This window comes from Vespula pensylvanica, chromosome 2 (genome assembly GCF_014466175.1).
Source record: "Vespula pensylvanica isolate Volc-1 chromosome 2, ASM1446617v1, whole genome shotgun sequence".
Classification (NCBI taxonomy): domain Eukaryota; kingdom Metazoa; phylum Arthropoda; class Insecta; order Hymenoptera; family Vespidae; genus Vespula; species Vespula pensylvanica.
Genome location: NC_057686.1, coordinates 9,460,081 through 9,477,867, shown reverse-complemented (window position 1 = coordinate 9,477,867; position 17,787 = coordinate 9,460,081). Strand labels below are relative to the sequence as shown.

Below are 17,787 nucleotides of genomic sequence, written 5' to 3'. Positions count from 1 at the left end.
TTTAAAGATAAAAAAATCTCTAAAATCAGAGGCCCATATTCATAGTCGAATATTACTTTAAAAATCATCTTAAAATAGATTGCATATACTTTCCTTAATAATAAGACCCTTCACATAAGCATCGATGTAAAGTATAATACATAAGTCGTTAGGAAATCCACCAATTAGAGTCGACTATTCATTTCCCTTTATATTTTTTGACAAGATATAACTGTAACAATAAAAAATTTCATAAAGATGAAATTCTCACGTTCAACCAATCATATACCTTCTCGTATTTAAACTTAATACTTGAAATTTTATGAATGCAATGGAGTAGCGTTATATAGATTTTAAGGTTATATACATATTTTGCTATTAAAATTATCAAGACCATTATGTTTCGTGTTACATTGTATCAACGTATAAAAATACAAAAACAAAGATACAATAAGTAACACTTAATACTTAAGACTGTTATTAATCACCTCTGGTTTTATAATAGCTTATACGAATAATAAATCCAGGTATAATTCTTAACCAATTTTGATGGACAAGGTTTCATTTTAAATACCAAAATTTAAGTAAATTTTGAAAAAAATTTTATGCATAAAATTTTGTTAAGAAAACAGTATTTGTTAACATGATTTTTTTCACAGAATATAATTTTTACAAAAATTTGAAAAAATCGACTCCTCATTTAAATCTTCATATTTAAGATGAGGTCTTGTTCGTCAAAATCAGTCAAGAATTGTGCCTAAATTAATTGTTGGCATAAACACTATTTTCGACATTTTTTGTGAAAAACTACTTTTTACAGCGCTCCTTGAAATCTAGTAAGAGACGAGATTCTTGCCCTCTTACTACTGATTTTCATATATATATATATATTTAAGTGATGTGATGTGTTTCAGTAATCCAGTTGATTACCTACTTGCCTATGTGCATACACTAATCTCAGATTATCTAACCCATTCTATAATTTAGTTTAACCTGATTATTTTATCTAACCTAAAAATAATAATTAAAAATAATAATTAATGAATATATTTATAAATAACGTACTATTGCAATAAAAATCAAAACATATGTTTGTTTCCACACTATCTATGAGATAGAACTTCCAGTGCTATTATTTTCTGTGATTTCTCCTATATGATACGTATACAATATATATGATATCCGTTGCCACCATCATAGGATATAAATATAAGAAACTGTTTTTATGAAATATGAGAAATATTTGTTTGTCCTACTAAACTAATACTCTAATCCACACTGACTCGATTGTTATGCGCATGAGAAGAGTAGAATATACCTACACGATACGATGGGCGCATGTTGGGTATTCTCTTGTTCATATTTAAGGTTATTTTATTAGTAATATATTTATAATCATGATTGTCAGGGAATTTCAGAAGAAAAAGCTATTATTTTACTACTACTACTACTACTATTTTCCTCATTACTATTCGATTTTTTCTCATCGATATAACAACGAAGTTCATAATGTTCTTTAATTGAATATATAGAAATGAAACATAGATTGGAGTTTTGATTGTAAGTGATATAATTCCTGACAATATATGTATACACATCTACAGTTATTAATGACATTAGTGAAGACTCTTTTCATGTAATCAAGTTTCCTTTCTATCAGTCATCCATACTCTGCTTATCCTATAATGCTTATCCTATAATGAAATGTTATTATATGATAAACCAATGATATTTATTTGGAAACAAACAGTAAGCCAATGATGATTTTCTAGTAGTTTTAATTATTTTTGAATAATGAAGGTTCTCAGTCATTTTATTATTTTATGATAATTTTATATAATTAATATCCAAATTCACTCATTGTTAAACAAATTACTTTCAGTTTTCATTATTTACATATAACCGTAGTAAGGAGAAAATGATGTCATTGGTTTGTTGTTTGATTCTAGATAAATATTATTGAATTGTCACATCTTCATTACATATAAACGTTATTAATATGTATTAATATTTCTCGGAATAGAATAGAATATTATTCCGAGACATATTTCCGTACAAAATATTAGACATCTAATATAAATTTTGATTAATTATTTAATACCATTGGTTGCAGCCAATTATAGTATAGTGTGCAACATTAGAGCGGCGTGCATAGTTACATGTAGAAACCTCATAATACGATATATATATATATGTATATATATATATATATATATATATATATATATATACACACACTGGCAACTTTAATTATATATTGCATGTTTATAAAATTTCAAAAAAAGACTACGAGGACGGAAGTACAATTTTTAATGAGGATTTTATCTTTCTATCATACATTACATAGAATTAATGATGAATTTAAATATATAAATACATACGTACATACATACATATATGTAAAAATTTTACATTGATTATACATGAAGTCTTTCCTATAAGATTTGTTTGTCAAAACAAAAGCCAATTGTAGGTCGTTTCTTAAACGTGGAACAAAAATATTGTGAATATATCAATAATAATTATGGTTCGTATTGTTCTGTTCCTTCTATTGTATATGTATCATATAATCATTACAAAATATACATATTTTATACATTTTTTTTAGGCTTCAACTTCTAAAAAAAATGGTAGTTCCCGGCGAAAAGGTGCCTCTAAAATTGAATTAACAGAAGATCAAAAAGCTGACATAAAGGAAGCCTTTGATCTATTTGATCCAGATGGAACAGGCAAAATAGCAACTAAAGAACTTAAGATAGCAATGAGAGCTCTTGGTTTTGAACCAAAGAAGGAAGAGTTAAAAAAGCTTGTAGCAGATTTTGATCCAGATTGTCTTGGGAAATTATCATTTGAGGAATTTTTAAATATAATGTCTGTAAAAATGTTAGAGAAAGATCCAAAAGAAGAAATTTTGAGAGCATTTCGCCTTTTTGATGATGATGAAACTGGGAAAATATCTTTTAAAAATTTAAAACGTGTAGCTAGAGAGTTAGGCGAAAATCTAACGGATGAAGAATTACAAGAAATGATTGATGAGGCTGATAAAGATGGTGATGGAGAAATTTCTCAAGAAGAATTTATGCGAATTATGCGAAAAACCTGCTTATACAAATAAATGTAATCATTTATGTTTGTTGTTTTCATTTCAAATTAAATTACTTCTAAACTGTTCAATTACATTACTTGATTTGCAAAAAATTACAAAACTTTAAGTTGTAAAATTGTAAAATTTATTTCAATAATTAAGATATAAAATATCCTTAAAATTCTTTTTAACTCTATAAAAATAATGAAGTACTCAACAAATAAAATTTATATATTACTATTTGTTATGTATTTAATTAAGTTTTACACTTGTATGATTTTTTACATTCTAAGGTTTGACTAAATAAGTTATCATACTTATCATAAACAAAGAATAATTATTTTAATAAGTTTTTATTTATTTAGAATAGTATTCTTATTTGATGAATCCAATTTTTCTTCTATTGTTAATATAGCAGTATTTATTAATGTTCGCACTACATCTGCTCTTTGTTTAGATTTTGCTAAACCTTTTATAAATAAATCTTGTGATACTGGAATACCACCTAAAAAGAAATTATTATGTCATTGATTAAAATATTTTAAATACTTTAACTGTAATTTTATATACTTATAATTAAATATTTTAATATATAACATACCAGGTTTATGTATACAACATATTGCTTCTTCATCTGAAACTATTATTAATTTTCCTAATGACAAGCGTTCCTCATCATTTGTTGGATCAGCGATTAAAAGTTGCCTATGATATAAACAAATTTTTATCTTTTTATTTATTGTTTTTTTTTTCTCAAATGTAATAGAAATACATAATAAAGAACTAACCCATCAAATATAGCGAAAGTTGTACTAACAGGCAATGCTTTAACTGGAAATCGGAATTTAATTTTACGTTCTACATTAATATTTCCATTACTTGGATCATAAATTATTTGTGGTAAAGTTACTAAAAAATAAATAAAAATATATTGTTATTAATTGTAGTTATTTTTCTAAGATCTGTAAAGAAACATAACTTACAGCATTTCAAGGCAGTTGTCAAAGCACCTACGCACGCATCTATAACTGCACCATCATAATTGATGCATAAAAGATCACAGTATAATACCCACACTAATTTAGTTTTATAAATGCACAAATTTTTTAAATCTACTGCAGCAGAATTCATTAAGATATTATCGATTAGCTTAGACATAACTTGTGCTTCTTCAGTTGGCGGACCTGGGTGAAATTTTGGAGAGCATAATGGAGAAAGCTCGACATTAGGCACAATATAACCACAGTCGGGTGTTTCTACTTTTGGCTTTGTTAATTCCTATAATAAACGATATTTTCTAATTTTAAGGATAAATTATATATAATTATGTTATCTCCATATTCTATAAAGATATATTTACAGCTTTGATGCCACAAATTACTGTAGTGTTTCCAATTTTAAATACAGCAGAACCATCTGCTCGAGTTACTGAAGATACATTAACACTTATAGGACGAAACGACAGAAATTGTCTTCCATCTGGTCTTACATCTTGAGCCTATACGAAACAAATGAAAATTGTTCAAATTAAATTAAATATAATATCACTATGTAAATAATATATATAAATTTATATATTTACTAGATGATCATGTAGGTGCTTCACTGGATGAATTATTCTGCAAATATATCAAAAATGAAAACTGGATGTATAACCAAATATAATCAATTTGAATAAAATCATAAACTCTACACTATATTTTAGAAAGATCTATATGTATTCATAATTTTTATTTTAAAAATAATATACTTTGAAATATCAACTTAATTTAAATATGAATATACAAACTTGTATTGGGAATCCATTATTATTCATACACAGTACATTCAAGCTACAACGAAATACATTTAAACTGTAAAATCTTCTATTATACGATCATGCGCTGTGTTCTGTACCTTCACTTCAGCTATAAAGTATACCATTATATATAATTTAATTTATATCGATCATATATTAACATAGTATAATGTTATAAGCCATGTAATACATGTGTATCCGATATTATAAGATTCTCTTTTAAAAATATCGAAAATATTTGTTATATGTAGGATTACCAATGATTGGTTCACCATATACAAAATTATCCAATCGTAATCATACACATCATCAAATATATTCCTTTTCCTTAATTTTTTTGTCTTTTTTTATTGGATGAAAATCATATAAAGCTCGGCAATACAAAAAAAAAATAATATATAAAAGAAAAAGCAGTTACAAAATTTTTATTTCATACATTTACAAAAAAATAAGGAAAAATAAATTATTAAAGTGAATTAAATTTTAAAGTTGTGAAGTGTAAATTTGTTATTAATTCGAAGTAAAACTGTGATTAGTACAATCAAATAAAACTACTGTTTATTGATATATAATAAAATCAATAAATAATATACCGAAGGATATATAAATAAACCGAAAATAGTAGACCTTTTATCCCTATGTTTAAATTAAAATATTATCGAAAACTGGTATAGTCAGATAGCAGAAAAGTAAAGATATAAAAATTTCAAATGAAAATGTTTTAATAATTTAAATAAAGCTTGATTGGAACTGATATAATATGGTATCTCTAATAAAAAACTTGTATCAAGTAGTTGTTAAAAATACAACGCCGCCCTGGTGGTTGTACGTAACATAACTTGAGTTTAACTAGCCTATAAGTTTTACACATACCGGTTGATCTCCGTGCTGACGTCGAGGGTTCATAGGACGATGATTTTGGTTAGAATTTGTAGATGTATAACATTTGATAGTTTTGAGATATATAATTAAATTAACTTTAACATTTTTATATATTAACGATTTTAAAACTTAATAATGCATACAGTTTTGACACGTGGAAATGCTATTTTAGCATATACATTAAGTGTATCAGCTTGCCTTACATTTTGTTGTTTCCTTTCAACAGTTTTTATAGATTATAGAGCAAATGCAACTTTAAATACAGTAAAAGTAGTCGTGTAAGTATTCATTTTTATTTAAAATTGTATAATTTATATTTATATAATTATAGTACTATGTTAATATTATCCTCTATATTAAATAATATAATTTCAGACAATATCATAAATTTTTATTTTATTAATGTACTATATATAATCAAAAAATATATTTATTTTACAGAAAAAATATGCCAGATTATAGTGCATCAAAGGTGAAAAATGATCTTGGTTACTTGACATTTGATCTTCAAACTGATATCCTTTTTATTCAATGTATATTATTAAAAATTTTATATATATATGTATGACACATGTGTGTATATATATATATATTATATATTATACAGATATATATATATATATATCAATGGTTTCTATATTTCATATATTGTTAGAATTTTTTATACTGTTATTATTTCCTTATAAAATATATACATCTCACTCCACTATTTAACTGGAACGTTAAACAGTTATTCTTGTATCTTACAGCAGAATATCAAACAAGCAATAATGACTTTAATCAGGTATGAGTTTATACTAGTTATTATATGTTTTAATTTTTAGAAATTTACAAAAATCTTTTATAATCTAGAAATTGACTGTTATTATAAGAAGATATAATTTATTTTTTCAATGTAGGTAGTTTTATGGGACAAAATAGTTTTACGTGGAGATAATGCTGTTTTAGACTTTAAAAATATGAATACAAAATATTATTTCTGGGATGATGGTAATGGTTTAAGGTAGATAATTGTTTTTTCTTTGATATTAAATTTTTAAAATTTATTATATGTTACTTATAAATTGACTGCTTTTAGAGGTAACAAAAATGTAACATTAATGTTGTCTTGGAACATTGTACCAAATGCAGGATTATTGCCAAGTATTAATGCCATTGGTTTACATACTTTTGCATTTCCAACAGAATACACAACTTTACGTGTATAATGTATGAATATCCAACATTATTGGAAATATATTAATAATTTTAAAACAATTTTTAATTGTCTCGTGTAAAATGTAAAAAAGTATATAATAAAAATAAGTTGTACATTAATTAATACTTATATACAGGGCTATTTTATATTTCTTTACTTTTTGTTAGTTAAAAAATCACGTACCTAATTACATGTACTTATAATAAATAACACAAATATTTCTTTGAATCTAAGGTATTAGATTTATATCTAACAGAATATTAGATTAATATTCTAATATTAATATTCTAATATTCTCTAAATCAGAATTATATTATTCTGTACCAAATTATTATTATTACTTAAGAATATGCATCATACTTCATGCATATTGTTGCATATTACTGGTATGTTTATTTCAGTTTATACTTATAAAAGATTCGAAGTATTAGTTTTTGTTAACTTTACTACTGTAAAATAATATTTTATATCACATTTTTTAAAGTTTTTTATTTATATAATTCTACTTTATAATATTATTAATATAGTAATTTTTAATTGTCATACTTTTCGTATATTTTCAATGTGTTAAGTTCACATTATTACTTGATGATTATTATATTTCTTTCCCCAATTTATCACTATCCTTTACTTCATCCTCACTTGAAGATTCATCTTCTTGTTCCTCTTCTTCATCATCATCATTTTCATCTTCATCTTCTTCATCACCATTAGCAATGTAATATTCTGAACCGTAACATTCAGCGTCATTAGTACCTGCTTAAAAATATACATCATAAAAATCAACTGAAATAATAAGTGATTTAAAATTATACAAAATATAATACTTATGTTACCATAATCATTATAACCATTTTCTTCGTCGGAATCATATGGTCCAGCCTGAGTTTGTCTACCAAATTTATGGCTTCTTGCTATGTATGAAAAATATAAGCATTTAGAAATTTGAGTTATATGTAATGGATTATTCAGAAAATAAGAAAGAAGTAAGAATTTGACTGTTCTGTGCTATGTTCAATTATTTTATATATTAATTTAGAAACATGTTCACGATTAAAATACTTACTAGACATACTAAGGTCCTTAGTTTGCGATGTTTCATATCCACATTTGGGACAAGGTATAGGTTTATTCTTTTCGTATTTAAATCCTTTTCTACGCACATGATCTTCACAATAACATGTTTTACATCTGAGACATGAATATTGTCCTAAACGATTACAAGACTGGCCTAAAAATATTGTAAAATATGTTTATATAATTTTCAAAATTGTAATAGTATATTGAGAATATAAAATTTTTACATTTGAAACTTTCAGCTTCTAATACTTGACATGATGCTTGATGTTCGAATTGATCATCTTCGCAAAGGAAACAATTACAGAAAGAACAGCGGAATATTCTTCCACCATGATCCCATACTCCTCTTTCGCATTCTTGGCAAATAGCATCCATCAATGGACAAGTACATGCATGAGTAGTTAAACAACGTCTTCCATGACAAACCCAAGCTTCACAATGATCACATATAGCTCCCTAATATAAGAAACATATTTAACTATAACGTTGTTATTTCTATAATAACAAACTATAAAGTTTTATTCTATACTTACTACCATCCCCAAACCTGTAGTAAATATACCAGGATGTCTTACCACACAATCTCCCGTTTTTAACATACATTTTACTTTACCACAATGTGCACACATAGGTAAGCGTTGCACATGTTGACAAAAGTAACAGAAGGCACGACTTTTCTGTTTTTTATTGCATTTGTCACATTCCTATACATAACAACATATTATCATTTAACTACGATAGATATTTAAAAAAAACAAAATGTAATAAAATAAATAATTGCAAATAGGAATTATCCTAAATGGAAATCCATTGTCTCAATTTAATCTAATATTTACCATTACTGTATTACATGGTAGCTTTGCTATGTCTATTTGCTCCTTAGCAGTCCTAATTTCTTTTTGTCTTAATTTTTGTTTTTCAGCTTTTCTTCTCTGACCAGTCTTTTTTTTTGGCATTTTAATATTTCAAAGAAAATAAAATATCTAGGTTATCCTTTTTTCTTCCGATCAACCACTGATGATTACCGACGTCTGTAATAAATTCGATCATAAAATTGTTTTCCACTAACATATATATAAATGTAAAAAGAAACAGAAAAGTACGAAAGATCTTAAACGAAATATTTATATTTCGCGTCAAATTTAATTCATCACGAATATGATTTTATTAAAAAGATAATAAATTATAAAAGTAAAACCAAAATAAACTGTTAAGGCTAGTATATATGAACTCTATTCGCAGCAAAATATTTCTGCTAAATTCTTATAAAATAACGTATTATATTCAAATATCTTTAATTACATCGTGGGACAAAGTAACAACAATCACATAATCAATAAAAGCAAAAAGAATTCAGTCGATCGAGGAAAGTTGAAAGTTATAAAAAAGTATATCTGACAAGATATAATTATTTTTGTTCTATCGCGTGCTTTACCAATTACATCTTTTTTGCCGGAAGTTATACGTAACATAGAGCAAGCATAGAATTTTTTCCCCTAAAAAAATACGTTAATAAATTGAAAGCATTCTTTTGAAATTTCTTTGTTGTATATTGTGTATAAATTACAATAATTAAGATTTTTACAATAACCAAAATTTTTTTTTGAAGTTTTGGATTATGTCCGTTACATATGCATCATTATTTATGAATTTCAAAAGCTAATTTTAGGCGAATTATAATCGATTCATTGTTGTTTTTTTAATCTGTTTCTAGTTTTATTGTTTTAACATTGCAGTGTTTTAATCAAGTTTAATCTTAAACAAATTCACCAATCGTTGTAAATTCAACACGTTACCGTAGCAAAATTTGGATTCACTGCTTTGTCTATAACATCTTTCTTTTTATATCATGGATGGTCACGTAAACATCACAACATATAACCTGCTATACTCTGACGTACTCAGCCAAACTCAGTAGAAATGTCAGGAAAACAGCGTTGTTATTTTCTGGTACTCAAACAAGATAAATAAATCCTTCTAATATAAACCGAGCAACAGTCGTTTTGGAAAAAAGAATGGACCTCTCACGAAATTTCATCGTTTATAATTTAAGATACTTCCTCCTGAGTTCAACTAAAAAATCATACGTACAACAAACAAGATACATCAGGTATGCAGTACGCAGTACGTAAAACATACGTTTTCTTTTATATTTCTTGGAAAATATTTTGAAATTTGTAGAACTATATAATCGATAAGAACGTATTTAAAAAAACCGCGATTTTCCTATTTATATGTAATAGTTTTCGTTATTACAATATAATTGTTTTATGAAATTGTAGAACTTGATAGGTTATGAAATATATATATATATATACATATATGTATGTACAGAAAGTAGTATTTTGTTTTGTATGCCATAATATTTATGATTGGTGATATATCTTAAATAAAAAAAGCCAGTAATAAAAAAGAAGTTGGCATGATAGTTGTCAGTAAAGCCATTCTATATCTGTTGATATTTCAGATTAGCAGAAGTTGGAAAACTCGAAACTCCTAAATTGCAAGGAAAATATGAAACAGGTCAGTTGATCCTGCATAGAGTTTTCGGCTATCGAGGAGTAATTCTATTTCCATGGCTAGCAAGAGTATATGATAGGGATATACCAAATAAAAAGGAAGAGTATGTCATATATAATTATATATAGTTAATAGTTATAGAATTAATGTATATAAAGAAGAATATTTAAGCTATTTTTCTTTTAAGAAACAGCGATAGGAATTTTAATAGTGTCGGTAAAGAAGTCAAAGGGAGGACACACACATTTTATCAAGTTCTAATAGATCAAAGAGATTGTCCGTACATAGTATGTATAATAATATAGTATTTATATATTTGTTTTTGTATTTATTATAAATGTATGTGCAAATATTTTTATTAAAACAATACATAGCGTGCTCAAACAGAAGCAGTGACATTTTTGGGTAATCATGAGAGCAGCCGCAGTCTGTATGCAATACCAGGCCTAGATTATGTTGCTCATGAAGATATTTTGCCATATACTACAAATGAGAAAACTGCATTGCAACACGAACTTTTTGATAAGTTTTTAACTTATGATTCAGACAGAGATCCATGTTTTATTGCGCAAGAGACACTGAAAGCATGGCAAAAAAAGAACCATCCATGGTTAGAATTATCTGATGTTCATAAAGAAACAACAGAAAATATACGTATTACTGTGATACCATTTTATATGGGTTGTAGAGAAAATCAAACTACATCCGTTTATTGGGTACATTATATTTTTAAGGATTGTAGATGATATATAATTTACATGAATTGTATCATACACATCCTTTAATTAAAATTTTTATTTTCTTTGTGTAGTGGCGATATTGCATTCGTTTGGAAAATTTAGGAGATTTGAGTGTACAATTAAGAGAAAGGCATTGGAGAATATTTAGTCTTTCTGGTACATTAGAAACTGTTAGAGGGAGGGGAGTTGTAGGGCAAGAGCCTGTACTATCTAAAACCTTGCCTGCATTTCAATATAGTAGTCATGTTAGTTTGCAAGCTCCAAGTGGTCACATGTGGTACGTAATTAATATGTCTCAATGTATCTGTAGCAGCATCCTTTTTAACTGATGACACCTTTGCTTCAGGGGAACATTTAGAATGGAGAGAGAAGATGGATATGCATTCGATTGTAGGATACCACCTTTCTCGTTAGAATCGAAAACAGAAGAAACACCTATACCGGATGTGGAACCATGATATTTTTATGGAAAAAATTTAGAAATATTCAACAATCGTATTTCCCGTTTTTCAGCAAAGACTTTGTCCATCTTACGATATAATAGCTGTCTAAATCGAGAATTACTTAATTATACATCTCTTATCCTTTTTAGTTTCATCAAACTGTATATATTAATTACATATATGCTCTGCACATCTTTGAGTAGTAGATCATAAATATAACGATGTAGCATCTTAATAGTCATATATTTTATTACATACGTAAGAATAATGTATAATATCTAATGTAGTATCAAAAAATGTTGATATTATAATATAAAAACGGTACTTTGTATGTGTATGTGGAAAATATTTAATAAAATATACGACACTATACTACAGCGAAAATGGTATTGGCTACATCAATATATGAAATTGCTATTGGTCGATAGAAAAAGTCCATCTTTATCATTGGTTAAAAAATCAGTAAACCATTCAAACCATGAAAGCGTTATATCCAATGTACTCGATAATTTTCGCCTTTATTTAAGATCATTCTAAATCTTCTAGTTTTATAAGTAGTTTACATGAAATTTTTATTAAAAATTTTAAACATTGCGGTAAATCTACTCAATTTAGTATATCAAACTTTTTTGCATGTCAACAGCAGAAAATATTAATACGCATGCGAAGATCTGTATTAGACATGCGTAGTACAGGATCCTGTTCAATGTATGGCGAGAAATTATTATACTTACCTTGTCTATCGACCACATGCGATAAAAGCGACATGCCCCCTCTGTTTGTAAGTACGGTATACTAGCGTAGAACTCTGTGGCGACGCCTAAATTCATTACACCATTACGGGAGAGAAGAGAAGCTAGATCAGCATTATGGTTGTCTGTAAGTTAAATCCTTGCTTATTTTCACATCACGCTTTCTTTTCAGTGAAAAAAAAAAATATATATATATACATATATCATACAATTCTCATACAATTTATTTTGCAAAACGATAAACGCGTAAACGTATGAAATAATTCATTTTAAATATCACAAGAAATTTCGTTATTCGAAAATAACGCTTACTTTTTTGTTCGAGCGCACCCAGTTGTTCCTGTCATCGACTTTTATTCCAATGTTTGTCAATATACTGTGAGACTAAATATTGAGTGTACTATTACCTTTTCTCGAAATATCAAATTGATATCCATTGGTTTACATTTTATTCTTTTTCATGCTTATATATTCTCCAAATGTTCAAATTGTTCGCAGGATGTCGTAAATCTTTCACATGATAGTTTTACGAAATGTGACAATGAACATATTGTAAAATATATTTATTGAAATTTGTATCTGCCATTTTGCATTTGTATGATTATATATAAAATTTTATTCCACGAGATCGGGGAGCTTTATATGATCAAAAAATTTTATGAAACGATTTTTTTTTTTTTTTTTTTTTCAAGCATAAGAAATAGACCCGAGGCCGAATTTTGTCAATAATATGAATAGACATTAGTTACAATTTTTTATCTATAGACAAAACATTTTGTATTTTTTTGTTATCAATATTATTTACAATATACATCGAAAACGTTATACGTGCATAATTTTTGATAAAATACACGTATACGCGTATATATACGTGCGTCGCAAAAGTCAAGTATTTCGAAAGTGAAAATCACTTTGTCATTTAACAAAAATAAATCTTAGGTAGAGCCCAAAATACGTGATAGGCCATGAGAAGAGTATTTTAGGCAGTTATATTATTCGTATTATAAAAATAAAAAAAAAAAGATACATTTGGACATGCGTGTAAACAAAAGCAGTACTACCTGCTTTGAAAATTTCTTTGTCTTTCTTTTTCCTTCTTTTTGCAAACGGTTTTAGGTTCGTTTATATTTTTTTACGCTAATTTATACGATAAATCATCTATGCTACTAATATCATCCTTTTGTTACGCAGTCGACATTATTCAATAATACGATTTTTATTAGCGTATTGTTGCAATATTGTACGAAACAATGCTTTTTAAGGTATTTCCGAGCGAGTACATATCGTATATATATAATCAAATTCTTTGTTACGAGCCATTTAATGGAATAAGATCGTCGACGTGCTCTTTAAGATCTCATATTTTATATACATGTTTGAGGGAACGGCCAATTAATTTCTTTTTAACACGTTGCGTATAATTAGTAAACAATGGCCAGAGTATTTTGATTGAGGATATGGAGTATAATAAAAAACAAAATAGTATTGTGAATATAATATATTCATAAAAGTTATTTCTATTATTTCAATTTAATATTTGTTATACCAATACTATTTAGTCTTTGTAAGATCAACCAATATTTCTTTTTGTTTCTGAACAGCAGCTATCTTGACAGCGGAAGTACTCAATCAGTTGCGTGCAAAATTTTATGCAGACAACAGAAATGTGCAAGCACAAAATGTCTGTACAAAAACCAATCCTATTGAGGCTTGTATATCAAGAAAAGTGTTGGAAGAAACTCAGCATGTTTTCACTCATAAAATAGATACTGAAGGCAAGCCAATGACAAACCAAAAAAATTCTGGACGTTGTTGGATATTCGCAACTTTAAATGTTATAAGAACTGCCTTTATGAAGCAATATAACTTGGATGAATTTGAATTTAGTCAAGCTTACCTTTTTTTCTGGGATAAGGTTTGAAAATACAAATTATCTTATATTTATAAAGTAAATTTTATCCTTATAAAATATAATTTATAATAATACTACATTATAATTATATTTATAGTAACATTTACTTTATTTCATGATAATACTATATTATAATTATATTAATATATAATAATATAATATTATATTTATAATGATACTGTAAATATAATGATTTAAATAATTTGTTATAAATTAAATAATTTATTACAGGTAGAACGATGTAATTACTTCTTGCATAATATTGTTAAAACTGCAAAACGTGGTGAATCAGTGGAAGGAAGATTGGTATCATTTCTGCTGCATGATCCTACCTGTGATGGAGGTCAATGGGATATGATAGTTAATCTTATAAATCGTCACGGTCTTGTTCCAAAATCATGTTTTCCAGAATCATATAGTTGCGAGGCTAGTATTCGCATGAATAGTCTCTTGAAAAGTAAATTAAGAGAATATTCCAAAGTTCTAAGAGGTTTAGTTGCTAATGGAGCTTCCGATAAAGAATTAGAAGGTCAAATTATGGAACAAATGACTGTGATATATAGAATAATTGGCATTTGCATCGGTATTCCTTCCGAAACTATAACATGGGAATATTATGATAAATCGAAAAATTATAACTGCATCGGACCAATAACACCTATCGAATTTTATGAAAAATATGTTAAGCCATACTACAATGTCGACGATAAGGTGTGTCTTGTCACAGATCCAAGACCATCTAATCCTTATGGAAAACTTTATACAGTGGATTGTTTAGGAAATGTCATAGGTGGAAGACCAACGCTTTATAATAATCAACCACCAGAATTACTAATGAAATTATGTGCAGAAAGTATAAAACAGAATGAACCTGTGTGGTTTGGATGTGATGTAAACAAACGGTTAATAGGTAAACAGGGTATCCATGACATTAGAGCTTATGACTTTGAATTGATGTTTGGAACAGATGTACAGATAGGTCTTACAAAGGCAGATAGATTACTCTATGGAGATTCTATGATGATACACGCAATGGCATTTACAGCTGTATCTATTGATGTAAGTTTTTTATAATAGTTTATATACGGTAAAAATATATACTAATAAGTGTATATATTGAATTTTAGAACGAAAATAAAATCAAGAAGTTCAGAGTAGAAAATTCTTGGGGAGAAGATCATGGTCAGAAAGGCTATCATATTTTAACAGCTGACTGGTTTTCAGAGTTTGTCTTTGAAGCTGTTGTAGATAAAAAATTTGTACCTGCTGATGTCCTAGCTGTATTCGAGCAGGAACCTGTTACTTTACCAGCATGGGATCCAATGGGTACTCTTGCTCAGTGATGGTAATAGTCCTTTCAAGAAGTGATCTAAGGACAGTAAAAATAGAACTTGAACGATTGTACAACAATTAATAAAAAAGAGATCAGGGAATTTTAGTTACCATTGAATTTTCTTAAGCTTATTATTCAGCTGTATTAAATATTTCTTATTTTAATCTATCTTGGAAAGTCAGAAAAGCCACATTTTAAAGGTACTTTGAAAAGTTTCCTTATAGGTACAAAAATATCTTTTAATTTTTTTGTATCTACAAAGCAATATCATGTAAGATGCCTTTATAACGATAAACTTTAAAGAATATATAAAACTTTCTGGGAGTATGTATATTTTCAACTCTGTTTCTATGTTCTAATTTTATATTTACGAATTTACAAATATTATATACTTAAAATTTCAATAGCATATCTATATGTAATATATACACTTATAAAGTTATAAGAACTTAAGTTTTTCTATATTTCAATTTTTTTTGTTTGTAACAATACTTAAGTTTTGCCCAGACACCCTTACACATGTTTTGCAGACGTGTATCATTCTGATCCACTGCCAGTTTGTATATATTTTTGATCATATATTTTGGTGTTTTGAAATAACCTTGTTGTATCAAACTTAAGGCTGCATATAATTTACAACGAGCAACGAGAAGGGGATTTCCGAGATGTAGTGCTAATTGAAATTGTTTTATTGAAATTTTTCCTGCCATCTGAGCCTGTATAAAATGTATATTTTGATTAACTAATATTTTTATATTCTATGCACTATAAAAAATAAAACTAATAATGAAATATAAGATCATTACATTAAAATAACTAAAAAGATAATCGCATTTTTTAACTGGTATTTAGCAATTATAGATGTCGATAAACTATTTTTGCACAGCAATAATACATTGAACTACGCAACTTACACAATGTTGAAATTCTTCACCTAAGGCAGAAAATGCTCCTCCTAGTGTAGATAACCATGACATAGCATAATCTAGTTCTCTTGTTTCTAATACCATTTTTGTTATTCTCTCATTCCTATAAAAATATAATTTTTACAAGAACTATTCGACATATTTGAAGAAATCTTTAAATCACATCTATATAGCTTACCATTTATAATCTAGGAATTGCTTTTTTGGTGTACGTAATTTTATTAAAATCATATATTTGAAATTCGTTTGATTTGTAATTAAAGATAAATGTTTCAACAAAACCTGTAGTGCAGCCTTACGATAAGTATTTGACTTTATCAAACTGTTAACATATAATGAAACAAGATATGCATTAAATCCCCTTTGATTTAAGGGAACTGCTATTATTTTACAATGCGACTTATTGTCGAGGATATTAGGTTTTGATTTAACTCCTTTTTCATTATTTTGATGCAGATATTTAATCGCAGAATTCCAAGTAATATTGACATTATCAAAAATTGTCTTACTTCTGTGTATTATTAATTTTAATGATTTTTCCATTCCTTATATTACAAAAAATAAATTAACGTTTTATGATATATAGAGTATACAAATATGGCAAAACACGAATGTACTTCAGCACAATACTTAACAGTTCGCATGTCACTATAAATTATTAAAAAGATCGATGGAAACAATTTAAACAACTCTTTGCGCATAGGTTAAAATAATTAAATTGAAATTAGAAATTCAAATATAACAATTTAGTTAGGACATTTATAATATATCAACATGTACGTTTATAAATTACAGTAAAACGTCCCATTTTTAAAATCATTCAAAGAAATTATAAATCTTTTTTTACAATTTTTCGGTTATAGAAACGAACTGTCACGGATGAAATTTTAAAATCATTTTAATCTAATCATGCGATGAGACACTCGTAGGTATGATCCTAAATGCGATGGCTTTATCCCTATATTTCGGAGGAGCATGACTGTTATCACACTCCCATCGCTGATTGGTCGGTCGAGTAGACAGTCTATCATCTATGTCGATTAGGTTAGTGGAAATAAAAGCACGTAACCAAACTGTAATTAGATTATATTTGTATATCATTATATTAATGCTTTTTGTAATTTAGAAGCAGTAGTAAC

General features: G+C 27.1%; 7 protein-coding genes and 1 long non-coding RNA gene across 15 annotated transcripts; 5 read left to right on the top strand and 3 right to left on the bottom strand.

Moving 5' to 3' along the window:
- Positions 1–305: 305 nt before the first annotated feature.
- On the top strand, positions 306–2,176 carry LOC122637680. Its single transcript, XR_006329286.1, has 3 exons — positions 306–506; positions 639–815; positions 2,093–2,176. It is a non-coding gene; the product is annotated as an uncharacterized LOC122637680 (long non-coding RNA).
- A 133-nt stretch (positions 2,177–2,309) lies between these two features.
- Positions 2,310–3,107, top strand: LOC122637679 (caltractin). Its single transcript, XM_043829979.1, has 2 exons — positions 2,310–2,506; positions 2,588–3,107. Exons 1-2 carry the CDS (start codon positions 2,504–2,506, stop codon positions 3,092–3,094), a joined length of 510 nt encoding a protein of 169 aa, XP_043685914.1. The 5' UTR covers positions 2,310–2,503; the 3' UTR covers positions 3,095–3,107.
- A 178-nt stretch (positions 3,108–3,285) lies between these two features.
- Positions 3,286–5,031, bottom strand: LOC122637677 (exosome complex component RRP43-like). Its single transcript, XM_043829977.1, has 7 exons — positions 4,854–5,031; positions 4,647–4,683; positions 4,425–4,562; positions 4,048–4,342; positions 3,853–3,973; positions 3,666–3,769; positions 3,286–3,569 (listed from the first exon to the last, which is right to left on the bottom strand). Exons 1-7 carry the CDS (start codon positions 4,868–4,870, stop codon positions 3,418–3,420), a joined length of 864 nt encoding a protein of 287 aa, XP_043685912.1. The 5' UTR covers positions 4,871–5,031; the 3' UTR covers positions 3,286–3,417.
- A 648-nt stretch (positions 5,032–5,679) lies between these two features.
- On the top strand, positions 5,680–7,073 carry LOC122637508 (signal peptidase complex subunit 3). The gene is made up of 5 exons (XM_043829683.1): positions 5,680–6,022; positions 6,186–6,259; positions 6,440–6,528; positions 6,644–6,747; positions 6,823–7,073. The coding sequence occupies exons 1-5, from the start codon at positions 5,880–5,882 to the stop codon at positions 6,950–6,952; spliced, it is 540 nt and encodes a 179-aa protein (XP_043685618.1). The 5' UTR covers positions 5,680–5,879; the 3' UTR covers positions 6,953–7,073.
- A 341-nt stretch (positions 7,074–7,414) lies between these two features.
- On the bottom strand, positions 7,415–12,476 carry LOC122637506 (zinc finger protein 330 homolog). Of its 4 annotated transcripts, none has more exons than XM_043829678.1 (7): positions 12,460–12,476; positions 8,859–9,053; positions 8,556–8,726; positions 8,247–8,478; positions 8,009–8,173; positions 7,779–7,856; positions 7,415–7,701 (listed from the first exon to the last, which is right to left on the bottom strand). In XM_043829678.1, the coding sequence occupies exons 2-7, from the start codon at positions 8,976–8,978 to the stop codon at positions 7,538–7,540; spliced, it is 930 nt and encodes a 309-aa protein (XP_043685613.1). In that variant the 5' UTR covers positions 8,979–9,053; positions 12,460–12,476; the 3' UTR covers positions 7,415–7,537. The 4 variants fall into 4 exon arrangements, with proteins under 4 accessions (XP_043685613.1, XP_043685612.1, XP_043685610.1 ...); XM_043829677.1 differs by lacking the exon at positions 12,460–12,476 and adding an exon at positions 9,819–9,957; XM_043829675.1 differs by lacking the exon at positions 12,460–12,476 and adding an exon at positions 9,325–9,559.
- Positions 9,996–11,960, top strand: LOC122637505 (polymerase delta-interacting protein 2). 2 transcript variants are annotated; one of them, XM_043829674.1, is made up of 6 exons: positions 9,996–10,132; positions 10,490–10,645; positions 10,736–10,829; positions 10,917–11,258; positions 11,354–11,559; positions 11,629–11,960. In XM_043829674.1, the coding sequence occupies exons 1-6, from the start codon at positions 10,038–10,040 to the stop codon at positions 11,738–11,740; spliced, it is 1,005 nt and encodes a 334-aa protein (XP_043685609.1). In that variant the 5' UTR covers positions 9,996–10,037; the 3' UTR covers positions 11,741–11,960. The 2 variants fall into 2 exon arrangements, with proteins under 2 accessions (XP_043685609.1, XP_043685608.1); XM_043829673.1 differs by having other exon boundaries at positions 10,730–10,829.
- On the top strand, positions 12,466–15,827 carry LOC122637504 (bleomycin hydrolase). Of its 2 annotated transcripts, none has more exons than XM_043829671.1 (4): positions 12,466–12,604; positions 14,079–14,392; positions 14,621–15,448; positions 15,517–15,827. In XM_043829671.1, exons 1-4 carry the CDS (start codon positions 12,595–12,597, stop codon positions 15,730–15,732), a joined length of 1,368 nt encoding a protein of 455 aa, XP_043685606.1. In that variant the 5' UTR covers positions 12,466–12,594; the 3' UTR covers positions 15,733–15,827. The 2 variants fall into 2 exon arrangements, with proteins under 2 accessions (XP_043685606.1, XP_043685607.1); XM_043829672.1 differs by having other exon boundaries at positions 12,469–12,604; positions 14,082–14,392.
- LOC122637507 lies at positions 15,622–17,586 on the bottom strand. Of its 3 annotated transcripts, XM_043829681.1 has the most exons (5): positions 17,284–17,585; positions 16,827–17,193; positions 16,637–16,751; positions 16,240–16,438; positions 15,622–15,758 (listed from the first exon to the last, which is right to left on the bottom strand). In XM_043829681.1, exons 2-5 carry the CDS (start codon positions 17,189–17,191, stop codon positions 15,694–15,696), a joined length of 744 nt encoding a protein of 247 aa, XP_043685616.1. In that variant the 5' UTR covers positions 17,192–17,193; positions 17,284–17,585; the 3' UTR covers positions 15,622–15,693. The 3 variants fall into 3 exon arrangements, with proteins under 3 accessions (XP_043685616.1, XP_043685617.1, XP_043685615.1); XM_043829682.1 differs by having other exon boundaries at positions 16,324–16,438; positions 16,827–17,586; XM_043829680.1 differs by having other exon boundaries at positions 16,827–17,584.
- Positions 17,587–17,787: the final 201 nt, after the last annotated feature.